This window comes from Apis mellifera, linkage group LG1 (genome assembly GCF_003254395.2).
Source record: "Apis mellifera strain DH4 linkage group LG1, Amel_HAv3.1, whole genome shotgun sequence".
Taxonomy (NCBI): Eukaryota; Metazoa; Arthropoda; class Insecta; order Hymenoptera; family Apidae; genus Apis; species Apis mellifera.
In genome coordinates, this window is record NC_037638.1 from 13,294,764 (window position 1) to 13,309,262 (window position 14,499).

The 14,499-nt window shown below is 18.6% G+C and overlaps 2 protein-coding genes across 2 annotated transcripts; both read right to left on the minus strand.

Moving 5' to 3' along the window:
• Positions 1–991: 991 nt before the first annotated feature.
• Positions 992–2,538, minus strand: LOC724117. The gene has a single exon (XM_016917877.2). The coding sequence runs from the start codon at positions 1,921–1,923 to the stop codon at positions 1,222–1,224; it is 702 nt and encodes a 233-aa protein (XP_016773366.1). The 5' UTR covers positions 1,924–2,538; the 3' UTR covers positions 992–1,221.
• A 5,083-nt stretch (positions 2,539–7,621) lies between these two features.
• Positions 7,622–9,307, minus strand: LOC102654781 (protein G12). The gene is made up of 2 exons (XM_026443038.1): positions 9,212–9,307; positions 7,622–8,319 (listed from the first exon to the last, which is right to left on the minus strand). Exon 2 carries the CDS (start codon positions 8,317–8,319, stop codon positions 7,660–7,662), a length of 660 nt encoding a protein of 219 aa, XP_026298823.1. The 5' UTR covers positions 9,212–9,307; the 3' UTR covers positions 7,622–7,659.
• Between the last annotated feature and the right edge of the window lie 5,192 nt (positions 9,308–14,499).

Genomic DNA, 14,499 nt, shown 5'->3' on the forward strand with positions numbered 1-14,499 from the left:
AAATTTTGAAAGCGATATCTTTGAAAGCAATAATTTTGAAAGTTATTTTAGAAAAAAATTTTTTACCTAAAAGTTATTAAAAAAATTTCCATAATTTTTACGTTCAGTTTCGAAATCAAAAAATTATTAAACAAAAATTTGTTAATTTTTATATTTTCTTGATAGTTGTTAATATTTGATTTATATAATATGATATAATAATTTCAAAAACATAATTTAGAAATTTTTAAAAACTTCTCGATAATATGAATTTGCACTTGTATAATAATCTCAAAAAAACAATAATGGAAAATTTTGTAACAATTCGTACAAGTATTTTAATTAAAATATCATTTATATAATATATAATAATCTTAACATTTTCCATCTAATATTTTTGCTACATATAAGGATTGATTATTTAATTGAAGTGGAATATCGATTCATTTACAATGTATATCTGGCGAAATAAAATAAAAAGTCGACTGTTTATAATGATGTAATAATGATATTCTTATATGAAATGATTTCTTTTGAAAATTATCCGCATTGTATATAATATGAAAATATGTCTATTATTTTATCTTTTTCAATTGTACTTTTTAAAATGTTTATTAAAATATCTGGCTTATTCACTAATATTGCTTTTTCTAAAAAAATTTTTTAATAAATAATTGATTTAGAATTCAAATTTATCAACTTTATTTTTAGAAAATTTTTCAATTTTTATCAAAATTGGGATTAATTTTTTTCTTTTTAAATTTTAAATAAAATGCTAGGCAGGAAAAAGACTAAAAAACATACGTTTCTTTCATAAAAATATACATCTATGAAAATAAATGACATAATTAAAATTCAAATTTATCAATTTCATTTTCTAAAAATTTTTCAATCTTTATATGAAAATTAAGATTTATATTATTATTATTTTTATAAATTATCAAAGAAATTAAATTTTTATAAATGTAGACAAAAGATAGAAATAAAATATATATTCCTCCCTTCTATAAAAATAAAATAAACGACAAATCAAAGATCAAATGATCAACTTCATTCCCCATAAAATTTTTTTCTGATTAATTCTTCAATATTAGTATTCACGAACAAAAATTTGTTTCTCTTTTATACGATTTATTTTTCGAACGATTAATCCCAATGAGATTGATCACTTTGACTTTTTCGTAACTTAAATAATATATTAGTTTATCATATTTTATTCAATAATCGAATTCATAACAATTCTTAAGTGATCAAAGTTTGTGTAAGATAGACATACAGTTCGTTGAACAGCTCGATCGCGAACGTGATCTCTAAACCGCCCTCCTTCGCCCAAAAGTAATGATGATGTAGCACATCGTTGGATTCGAGCGCGGTGCAAAATTCCCGGAAATCTTTTGATCTCAATGCGAGCAGAAATCTGCGAAAACTCGCCGAGTATTTCACTTTTTGTCGCAATAGTTCGTGCAGCTCGTCCATAGGTATGGTCTCCAAGATTTTATTGATCATTACAGTCAGGCCTCCGTTCGCCAGACTCGGTTCGTATTTAATGAACCTAGGCGACATCTTCCAAAAATATCGTATCTTGTCTTGCCAAGAATCTACGTCCAATCCGTTTTGACGCAAGAAAGAAATCAATTTATGGGCTTCAGGCATATTTTGGAACTCGCGTAAGATAAATCTCTTCTGATCGTTCACAAAGCTCACTGTGTCGCCGATCTGAGCGTCATATTTCATATATCTTTCAATGATTCGTTGCACTTCGGACATGGGGATGAAAGCCAAAATATCCTTGAGATCCTCGTCTAGAGAACTATTATCCTCCAATGGTGGCACGTTAGCTAGATCGGGATAGTTGGATTGTAGTCTCATCCGATAAGCGAGAAATCCGAAAAAAACGATCGAAGCAGCTGCCACCACACTGACCAGCATGATTTGTGGATTCATCTCTTTTGGAAGATTAATCCTTCAATTATCAATTAGAAGGAAATCATTGTATGATTTGAAAGAATTTATTTCTTCGGATGCAATTTGTTTGAGGCACGATATTAATATGTGAAGATAAGATTCGTTGATCAAAGTCTGGATATAACGTAGAGAAAAACGAATAATAAGTTTGAATTTTCGAACAATATTGCTTGGCTACGTTAAAGCTTTTAAACACTCGAGCAGAACTTACGGATGGGAAAGTGCGTGATTAAGGTATCAAGGAAAGAGGGATCTTGTTTAGAATGACTGAGTAGATTCGGGCCATCATATAATGATAAATGTTCCTTTTATTAAATTTTATGCATTCTTTGATAAACACAAGAATGAAATAGGTTATGACGTTCGGATATTATCTCTTTGACACAGGATTCAATAGAATAGAAGATTTCTGGATATGGTTACGAGAAATTTTAATTTGCTTTATGACAAAAATTTAACTGAAATTGACATAGTGGATTAATACGCACGTGTCATAGTTATGTGCTGTAGACTACGAAGTCAACTGAGTTTCGTAATAATTTTTTTCAAAACTGTATTCATGTTTATTGTAGAGTAAAATGAGAAACATTTATAGGTAATTTAGAATGAAAAGAGAAAAAGAGAGAAATAATGTTTATTAATTAAATTATAAATTAACGAATATCTATAATTAAAATTTATATTTTAAATTTTTTATTATATTAAAAATCTATATAATTTTTTGATTATTTCAAGTGAAAATATTATGAAAATAAGATTTAAAGAATATTTTCTATAGAATGTGGAGTAATGAAATTAGTTTAGATAGAATCACACGGAAGTTGTTTTTATATTCTTACATGTAAATAACGTTAAACTTTTGCAAAAATGTACGATATACATACAGTTATTTCTTTAAAAAAATTAAAAAGACATATTGATCACATAATATTGATAGATTAAGTATTAAATGATAATGTGAAGAATCAAGTAATCCTAATCAATTACATAGTACATAGTACAATTGTATTGAAGTTAATTACGTTTTACAACATTGTATTCAGTTATCATCTCATATCGTGCACGTATTATGACGTAAATTTGTAATATGATAAAATATCTATATATATTTTTGATCCAATTGAATTTAATTAATAAATTAAATAGTTCAAGATGTCAATATCATGATGCTTTTCGAAATTTTAATAGGACTATAGATAAGAAAATTATAAAAATGATGAACAAAGTAATATAAATTTTTTGATTAAAAAAATTCGAGATTTATTCTTATATCTCTACATAAAAAAATATCTATATATTATTTTGAATTTTGAAAATTAATTATTTTAATTATAAATATAATATCAAAGAAACAATAATAAACTATAGAGAATATATAGAGAATTTCATAATTTATTTCGAATTTTTTTTCATTGACAAACATCATATTGAAATATAACATATAAAACTTTTTTTTATATTACATATAAAATTATTATTTTCTTAAATTTTTAATTTCAGATAGTTTTTTTGAAGTATCAAATATTTAATCAAAATATTATAATTTTAACAATCTTATTTACTTTTTTTATATTTAATTAGTTTTTTCATTTTAAATTAATAAAAATTGTTGATATACAATTTATAATATTGAAAAAATTGATCAAAAATTATTTATTGTTTTAATTATTATTAATATTAATTAAAAAGTTATCTGAGTAAAATGAAAAATATATTTATTATTTTTTATCTGAGAAGATAATTTTATATTTGAAACAAATATAATAAATATCTTATAATTTTTAAATAGAAGTATTTCGACATCTTCAATGGAATATCTATTTTACATACTAATTTATTATAAAAATTATCAAATATTGAAAAATTCACGTAAATGATATATAATATAATTTGAGTATTTTTATTATCGATTAAAGAAATATATAATCTTGTTAATCACATAACATTGAGAGATTACATAAAAGAAGACAATGTCGGCAAATGACAAATTCTTTGAAGAATAATAATAATTTATTAAATACAATTGTGAAAATTGCAATCATTGCTGCTTCTTTTAATAATAATATTTATTTTTTTATTATCATTTTTTATCGTGCATGTATTTCTTTTATAATAAAATATTGACGTTATTTTCGAAATGCATCTTAAAAAATTCTTAGTTGAATTTGATTTACTGAATTCAATTGTATTCAATTCAATTTTATAAGTTTTCGAATATGTCTCAATATTCTTCAAATGAATTTAGAATAAAATTATAAAAATAATATGGAACAAAATTATAAAAATTATAAATATATATTTTATCGCATATATTATGCTTCAATATTGGGAATCATCAAAATTTTTATATAAATTATTATATATATATAATATATAATATTATATAATATATAAATATATATAATTATTATTATGTATATTATTATATATATAAATTAAATTATTATTTTATTTTTTATTAATAAGTAAATATTTGTAAATTATTAAGTAAATAAATAAAAATAAATAAATAATAAATAAATAAAAATAAATATATAATTGCTTATGAGTATTAAAAGTAATTACTATAAGTACTATAAATACTAAAAGTACTAAAAATAATACTATGCTAATTTTTTTTTTATTAAATTGTAAAAAATTTTATCATATTAAATATTTATATTTATTTGATGTTTCAAATATTTTTTTTATTTTAAAGGAAAAAGTTTTAAATTTTTCGAAATATACTTGTTTGTTGATTATTTTGCTGACTGGAATATCTATTTCAATATCAAATATTCAAAATCATTAATCATAAAAATTAACTAATTAATTATTATTAGAAAACTTACATATTATTATTCTATAAATTTTGAATGTTTAATATATTTATTATTATATAATATATATATTATTATATAATATTATTATATAATACACAAATAAGAATATAATATAGTATATATTCATATATAAAAAATTACATAGAAATCGAAAAAACAAATATAAGCATTCTAATTTATTATTAATTGGCTAAGTGGATTAGAATATAAATATGTAAAATATATTTGTATCCATCATATATTCATCATAAATAAAAATATAATATAAATATAATATTGCTTTCATTATAATATTGCTTTCATTATTTTCTCATTTAATCAAATTAAATAATTAAATAAATGAATAAATTTTAAACGAGTGACTAGTTATTAAAAAATAAACCAATATTAAATCAATAAATTCAATCTTGGCATTTGATTCAGGATTTATGAACAATTTCAATTATCTTTTGATTAAAGATACTCTGAAATACTTACATCATCAATAATTATTTGAAATCCAGAATCATCTGTATATTTCAAACATATCTCCATTTTCTATTAAAAAACCATATTTTTTTTTAAAAGATTGCCATATTTGATTTCGCTCATGTTCTTCAAAAATGCATTTATCACATAATTTTTTTTAAATCAGTATCAATATTTTTGTGATTTCGTCTTTTATAAACCTTGAAGATGTGAACAATATTATATAATATTAATATTATTTGCATAAACAATGTTAAATATTAAATACGATTAAAAAGAAATTAAAATAGATCATAAGCAGACTTAAGATTAAATTAATATTTATTTGAAATTTATATGAAATTTTTAGTGTTATTACCTGTTTTGCATATTTTAAATATATATTAGAAAATTTAATAAATATTATTTCTTTGTATATATTTACCTGAAAATTCACAAGTATAAATTTTTATTCGTTTTTATGCAAACTTCATTGCTCTTTGAAGTTTTGATTATGAAATAAGAAAAACAACAAAAAAAAAAATTGCAAAAACAAAAAATATGATATTTATTTTAGAATTTCACTTATATACAGAGATTGTATTATTATTAATAATTATATTAAATTAAATACACAATATTAAATAATTAAATTTCTACTTTATCAACTTTTAAAATTTTTTAATTATTATAATATTCAAATAAATTTGAAATATTTAAGTAACTAGAAAATTCAATTATAATTTTACTTTTTAAAAAATAATTCTTTAATTAATTATATTATAATAATCATAACAAATATATGATTAATATTTAATTTTATAAAAGTCAAATTTATAGTAAATATTACAATTTGATTAATTTAACTTTCGTTAATTTATTTTTCAAATAATTGAAAATCCTTATTTTTAAATTTTATTTATTACTTCATTTAAAGAAATTATTACTTTATTTATTTCTTCTTTTTATTTGATATTTTCATTTAAAATAAAAGATATTTAATCTTAATTTAATAAAAGATACTTAATTTTAAGCTTTTAAATTAAAATGAATATAATATTAATATAATATAATATATAATATTAATAAAATTTGTGATATACAGTTTTTCAAATTAAAAAATTATTTCAATTATTTTACTTAGAATTATTATATTAAATAATAGATTGATTATTGAAATGATTCACTATAATTACTTATTTTATCTAATTTGATTTTATCTAATTAGCCAATAATAAATAATTAATAGATTTATTCATATAATAAATAATAAATGTTCATTTTTTTTCATATGATCAATTAATTTCATTTGAAATTTTAAATATTCCTTATTTCAGTAGTATTTATTTATTTAGTATCTCATACGTCATATATAAATGTCTTAAATACAAAAAAGTCATAAATGTTTGATTGCAAATGTGCAAATGAAGAAAATATAAAAGAAACATTTCTTTATATAAATTTATCTTTTAAATTATTTAAAAAAAATTATTAAGGATATAATTCATATAATTCCTTTTTATATGTATATTCAATTTTTCTTTGCTTATTATTTTATTCTAATTGAAGAATGATAAGAAATATCATTTGTATTTTATTGCTTAATGATTATATTATTGATATAAAATTGAAAAATTACAAATATTTAGTATAGTATAGAAATAAAATTTTAAAAAAGTATTAATTAAAAATTATTATTTATTATCATATAATTTTATATTCTGAAAGATTCTGTTATCTTTTTTTTTTTGCAATTTCGATATTCTATTATCTGATAATTCTATTATCTGATAAAATTATGATTATATTGTTTTCATCTATAATATTAATTTGATTAGACATCGATATGATAAATATCTATAGATATCATTCGAATTTTTGATTATATAACTTTTTTGATTATGTAACTGATATAACTTCTATTAAGAAAGAATAAAATTAATAGCATGCAATTAAATAATTGTTACAGAAATTTTCAAGATATATGATCTCAAATATATTTTAAAATTAATTAAAAATTAAAAAACTTATTATTCAAAAATCATGGCAATAAAATTTCAATTCATAAAAAATTGGAAGTATTATTTTTTATAGTTATTTTTAAATATTTTCTGTGTATAAAAATTTAAAAAAAATAATAATTCATTAATCAATTCATTTTTCATTCATTTATCAATATCAAAATACAATATATTATTTATTAAATTATTAATTAAATTATTTATTATAAATTATTAAATTAAATTATTAATTATATTGTTATTAATTACATTATACTAAATTTAATAAATTTTATTCTATTTTTTTACTTTTTTTTATTTAATAGATAATAATTACATTTAATAATACTATATTATAATTACATTACTAATACTATATTGTCAATAAAGCTTCAACACATTGTGAAAATTATATAAATAGATTTATATATTTTTATTTCTATTATTTAAAAATAATGATGAATCATTCCTTTAATAATGAGGAAGGTGACAAAGTTTATGTGGAATGTTTCGCTGTCAACGTTAAGATATTTAAGTTGTTCTAACATCTTCTGGAAATGGATATTTGTAAATGTGCTTGTGAATAAAACCTCATATTGAGAATCAAAAAGTTCCTCTACGAAATTTCTAAATACTTCAGAGGTCTCAATTTTGTATTCATACATGTTCATCCAATCGAATACTGGCAAAATTGTCGAAAGATCTTTAATGAAACCTTTAATACTTCCAGTGATCTTGATCTGAGAATCAGACGAAACTATCACTTGTTCTTCTTTTAAGGATTCTTTCAATTCTTTCAAAATAGCATAAGCATCGAGACCATTATTTTCCAAATAATTCATGAGATTCTTGAATTCCGTCATATTTTCCAAATCTTCGATGTAATCCTTTATATCATCATAATATATAAAGGACATGATCCATTGAAATTCTTTGTCTCTGACTAGGTACGCTTTTGTAAGTTCTATCACATTGTCAATAGGTATGATATTTAAGAAATATTGGAATTCTTCGGCCAGTGCACCTGAGCCAAGATTTGGCACTACGTAGGCATTAAGATGACCGATTGTGAAGATTAAAGTCACAATTCCGAAAACGAATTTCATCTGTAATATAATTGGAAAATAATTAACATTATTCGATTATTATGATCGTTATAGCAATTGCACAAATTTTCATAAATCTTACGTGAGTTCAATTAATAATTGTGACAAAAACCAATAATAGATAATTCTGTTTTATAGAAATTTTTTATCTGAAGAGTAATGAGTTATTCATAAAATAATTTCTTTATTAATGAAATATCATTTCGATAGAAATCGACGCTTAAAATTTCAGTTTAATAAAAAAAAATTTTTTTTAAATATAATTTTGTTATATTCGAATGAAAATGTTCAGATTTTTATGCTCTATTGTCATATAAATAAAAAATATTTTTAGAAATAATTGTATTCAAAACCCTAATAACAAAATAAATTTCATTATAATATATAATATAATATAATATAGTATATATATATATATAATATAATATAATATAGTATATATATATATATATATATAATATAATATAATATATATATATATATATATATAAAATATAATATAATATAGTATATATATATATATATATATAAAATATAATATAATATAGTATATATATATATATATATATATATATATATAAACATTCATTACAATTTTTGGATTAAATAAATTAAAACTTTGTTGTTGATTATATACTTTGTTAATGAAATTTAATTTTATTAATATTTACACACTATCATTTGTATCAATTTATGTTTGTTGATTAATCGAAATGTTCTGAAGCATAATGTACATAGACTAATATAGAAATAAAAAATTTCAATTAACATCACAATAATATGAATTATTAATTAATAATTAGAGATATGAATTATGATAATTAATTATTATAATAATAAATTGATTATACGTAAATTATTATAATGATAATCTGTAGTTTATATTACTTACCTTTAGACGTGAGCTTTTTTAGGTAGTAATATTGATAAAATTCTAATATAAAATACTTCATCATTGCGTTTTATATACTACTATGAATCCGGCCTATTTCTTCTGATAAGATTATTTGAATTAATCGATGAAAATCAGATACAGAAAAATCGCTCAAAATTTGATCTAATAGATAATAAATAATTCATTTCATGACAAGAAATTTTCGAAAATGAATTGCGAAAAATATATATAATTTCATATAAAATTACATTTCATATTATCTATAATAGTTGTATCGATGCACAATTATTATATTTAAATTAAATTTATAGTTAATATTTATACTATTCGCTATTTCATATTACATATATGTGAAACCTTATGTTTTTTATAGAGAATATTACTTATTAATTTTCGTGAAATTTTGTTATATTCAACAAAGATAATTATATCATATAAAAATAAATGATAATTATATTTGCTTATTTAATTTTGTACATAATATGCAAAAATTATATAACATTTAAATATTTTTTCTTATAAATAGTGATAAAAAAATAAAATAAAATATTAAAGTCTTTTTGAATGTTCATCTTTCTTAATTTCTTTAATGTTCTTTTTTTTAATTTTTTTATCTACGAAATACTTAATTGATAAAATTTTTATTAAATAAAGTTTCTATAATGTACATATTACAGAAATATATATATATATATGTATGTATATATCTTTCTCTTATATTATATTAAAATTATATAAAAATTATAAACAGAATGAATTTTTATTTTATTAATTTTAATTTACTGAATTATTTATCTGCTAAATTATTGATATATAATCTAAATTATATATATACAACATATAAATATATATAATATAAACATAATATTAACTTTTTTAGTAAATTATATTCAATATAAATGTATAAATTATATATTTGTATATTATACAAGTATAAGTTAACTTTATATATTATTATGTTATTTATTATAACATTGAAAAACAAAAACAATATATCATTATTGTCTTTTAAATGAAATTATAATCTTGAAAATTTATAAAATAAATTATAATTTTAATTGTGTATTATCAATTATATAATCAGCTTAAAAAATTTTATGTAAAATTTTAATAATTATTAATATAAAATTAAATTTTTATATTTATTGAATTGTTAAATTATATTACAATGAAAATTTTATTATTTTGAAATGAAACAAATCTTTTAAATGTATTTTATATCGATAGTTGATATAAAATTGATAAATTAGCTTCGTCTTGGAATGATAAACATCAATGATGAACATATAATTTATGTGGCGTCCTCTATGTTATATTTCATGAATCACGAAATTGTTATTATTGTGAAAATACGAAAATTTTAAATGACAAATAATGCAAATATTACAAATGAGAAGTATCAATTGTATTAATATGTAAATTGAATATTAAATTATATTGAATTATCTGATTTTAAATTGAAATTAATAATAGAAGATATTTAATTATATATTTATTTTAAAATATTTAATACAATTTTCATTAAATTAAATTCTAATAAATTAAAAATGTTTAAAATTTTAATAAATATATTTTTTAAGTAATCTATAATAATTATCATATTTAAATAATTAATTTTTAATATGTATCTATATAGTATGTATATGTATATTAATATGTATATTAATCTTTAATATATATATATTAATATATATTATACATATTAATATATATATTAATCTTTAATATTAATTAATAATTATAATCTTTTGATTATAATTATAAACATAATTTAGAATTTCTAAATTTTAAAATTCATTTCATTAATGTTACTTTACATACATATATTATTGGTTAACTAATCGATAATTACCGACAAATGAAAACTCATAAATTACAGTATAAAGAAATATAAAATAGATTTGTGTATCTGTTGATCAATGATCTATCTAATCTTCTGAAATACCGATCGCGCAAGAAATCAAAGATTTTGATATGCTCTTTATGATTTAAAATGGTGAATTTAAAATTAAATTTAGTTTATCAACAGTTTATTGACATGTATATTTAATATTTCTGTGATATTTAGTGATATTTATATATAGAAATTTTATTGAATAAAAATTTTATCAATTAAAAAAAATTCTGTTTTACATGTATATTTTAAATGATAATATTTATATATATATAATATTTTTAATATATGATAATATTTTAAAATATATTTTAAAAATAAGAAAACATATATATATCTAAGCAAACTCATACATCTTTTTTTTATTATTAATGAATCAACAGAAATTTTTAATTTCCAGAAATAACTTTATATCAAATCTCGAATTTCTAAAAGTAATTTTTTAAAATATTTAAAATGAATTTAAAAAAATAAATAAATTCGAATTTCAAAAAATATTTGATTTTATTTTGAGAAGATTAATATTTTTTTTTAAATTATATATTATAAAAATACTTATTTATTTTACTATAATGAAATGATATGACTATATATAAGATTCATGTTCATAATATATAAAGAATATATTATAAATAAATTATTAAAATTGATTTAATATAAAAATTAAAAAAATTAAAATATAAAAAAGAAAATTTAGCACGAAAATTAATCAAAAATAGGTATTTAATTGTAGACATGAAGATATATTTGCGCTCGAGGTTTTTTCTTGGTTGAATTAACAACTCGAGTCGATTTTTTGTATGTTCAATGAATTTTTAACAGCTACTTTAAAATAATTTCACACACATATAGAATTATATTTTCTATTTTAATATTTGATGTATCTTTACATATAAAAAAAGAAAATTTATTGAATATTAAACTTTATATTGTTGTTTTGTGTGATATTTTATAAAGCAATCGTCAAGATGCATTCTTGGTTTGTTAGGGAAAATCACAAATGTTGTTTCATTTTTCTTATTTCGTTAAAAGCAAATTTCTTACATTCCTTCTTAATTTCTGTCTAACATGCTCTCACATTCATTGCCTGTTATTTTTATTTTTGCTTTCTGTTATTTCATGTCTATTTTCATTATTGATTTTCTTCTTTCTATTATCAATTTTTTTATGAATAAAAATAATTTCGTTCATTCATCAAATTCAATAATAAAAAATCAAATTCATCTCATTTGAACTAATTTCATTGCTACATTCTATGGTTACAAAACTCAAAATTTTTGAAAATAATATTTCTATTGCTACGACTATCTATCGGATTTATGTCGAAATGCAGTCCGATTCACGATCATGATCTAATTTGAAATAAGAAAATCTAATAATCTCTTTAATATATTATTATATATAAACAATTAATATATTATTCTACATTTCATAAAATTACGTAAGAAGTTTATTCATAAAGCAATATTCTAAAAAACTATAAATAACAAAAATAATATAAAAAACTATAAATAAATATTGTCACCGTTCGAATTGCCATATCAATCTAGTGTCTGAGATTCATTAATCGACAGATATAATATAAACAAACAGATATAATATAATTTTACCTAAATTACTAAAAGAATTTTGCAAGACTTAAATATTATAGATATGTAGTTCTCGAAATTAATATTAATTTTTAAAGAATCCCTTTAATATCTTTTTAATATGTATTATTTTTTCTTTTCAAAAATTATGTTTTAGAAAACGATACTATTATTAGATTATTAGAGCTCAATTATTAGATATCAACAAGAAAAAAATTATGCACGAGATTTGTAAAATATAAAAAATATAACAAGCAATTAATTAATTATTTTGAAAGATGAATAGAATATAAAAGTCTGAACATAAAATTTTTAATATTAATTTAAATTAAAAAGCAAAGGTTATAAAATCTTTAAAATATCAAAAAATATAAATAAATTAGAAAAATTAAAGAAAAAAATATGAAAATATAAATATTAAATTGGAAGTATTTAAAACAGAAGAAAAGAATTCAACACAAAATCTTAAAAAAGGATTTATCGTAAAATGTAAAATCTAACTATTCGAAACATAAATATTAGATATAAAAAATAACATTAAAAAATGAATTAAGATTTAAATAAATCTGCGGAGCTAGAATATTAGAAAGAAGTTTAAGACATATTAAATTAAAAGAAACTAAGAAGAAATATTAAAGGAAAATTTATTATGAAATTAGAATTACACACAGATTATGTTTATACAAAAAATCATTAATTACAATATATATGTACATGATAAAATTCAATGATAAATTATACATAATTTCTTATTGCATTATTCAATAATATAAAGTTTATCATTATTTCAATTTAGTTTAATTCTAAATATAAAATCTATAATTAATACGCATTAGCATATTCATATTAAAGATTATTTCATATTAAAAATTATATATCGTCTTATTTAAAACAAAGGAAGAAAAATGAAGTTTCTAATATACTATTAAAAAACTTAACAAAAAATGTATAATAATGTTGTATGAAAGTTTTTTTTGAGATTGTATATTTCTTAGAAACATTTCGGCGTGGCTAAAGTTTGAATATGATCTTTGGACTTCAGATAATATTTTCTAGCCGTGTCAATTTTAAATTATAAATATTCTTTTGGAAAAAATTTATAATAAATATTTGCAGATTAGTTTTCCTGAGAACAATATTTATGGCATTCCTTTTCAATTCAAAAAATTTTTCTTAGTTAGAGAGATCATACAATCAATATAAAAATTTGCAATATTATTGGCCGTTTATATATCGCGAAAAATCCTTTGAGATGAAATAATTCAAAAAGTACAAAGGTTCTTCGAATAAAGAGAACGATGAAGTTTATCATAAAAATATAAAAAAATAAATAATTTTTTTGGAGAAAATAGTTAAAAAGATTTTAAAAAAAAGTATAAAAAATATAGTGAATATATAAAATTATTATTATTTTTTTAAATTAAAAAGCGTATTTTTGCAGAATATCTTGGTATTAAATTTAATTCAAATATTTATCTTATGATTTATTAAAGATTTATTAAATATATGATTTATGTATTCCACAATATATTGTAATGTTTCACAATCCAACAATTCAATTTTGATCTAATTTGAATTTAAAAAAAGTTGAAAAAATGATCTCAAAATTCTTAAAAACAGCAATGAAAATTTTTCAAAGAATGAAATAAAATACTAATTACTAAATTTCATTATGGACAGAAAATTTCAAATCGAAATCTGCTTGTAAAAAATATAAGAATTATTAAAATTAATATAAAATCTAATCCTAAAATGTAAAAGATTTAACAAAAAAAAAAAAAAAGAATATAAAAAAAATTTCT